General features: G+C 56.4%; 1 protein-coding gene across 1 annotated transcript in view; it reads left to right on the top strand.

Moving 5' to 3' along the window:
- LOC104498891 (acrosin-like) overlaps positions 1 to 495 on the top strand; it is a gene marked incomplete at its 5' end in the record, with an annotated part of 1,945 nt that overhangs the window by 440 nt on the left and 1,010 nt on the right. Inside the window, one exon of the mRNA XM_010142325.1 lies at positions 336 to 481. Coding sequence (XP_010140627.1) covers positions 336 to 481 — 146 coding nt within the window. The remainder of the gene's footprint in view (positions 1 to 335; positions 482 to 495) is intronic.

Raw genomic sequence — 495 nt, 5'->3', positions numbered from 1 at the left:
AGGTTGCCCAGAGAGGTGGTATAAATGTGTCCATTCCTGGAAACCTTCCAGATTTTTTGGCTTGGGCAGGTCTCTGAGCCAGCTGCTCTAGTCGAAGATGTCCCTGCTCACTGCAGGGCGCTCGGACTGGATGAGAGTTGGAAGGTCCCCTGCCAATGCCACCATTCCGTGATTCTAGCATTCTGCAATTACCCCAAGCAAGACAGGAGGGAAACACCAAAGCTCCAGCTTTGCCTTTGAGATGCAAAGGCAAGCCGTGGGGAAGGGGTTGACCCTGACAGGGGAGGACAGCTGGCCACCAGCTGCTGGGGGTTAACTCCTTTCTGTGCTTGCAGCTGGAGGACCAACTGATGTTCTGCAGGAGGCCCAGGTGCATCTTATCGATGTCAAGCTCTGTAACAGCAGCCGGTGGTACGCAGGGGCAATCCACCACCACAACCTGTGTGCTGGGCACCTGCAGGGCGGCATCGATACCTGCCAGGTAAGCGCGTGTAC

The sequence above is a fragment of the Buceros rhinoceros genome, unplaced genomic scaffold (genome assembly GCF_000710305.1).
Source record: "Buceros rhinoceros silvestris isolate BGI_N320 unplaced genomic scaffold, ASM71030v1 scaffold7798, whole genome shotgun sequence".
In the NCBI taxonomy this organism is placed as follows: Eukaryota; Metazoa; Chordata; class Aves; order Bucerotiformes; family Bucerotidae; genus Buceros; species Buceros rhinoceros.
The sequence above is the reverse complement of the archived record's forward strand: the minus strand, read 5'-3'. Positions and strand labels throughout refer to the sequence as shown.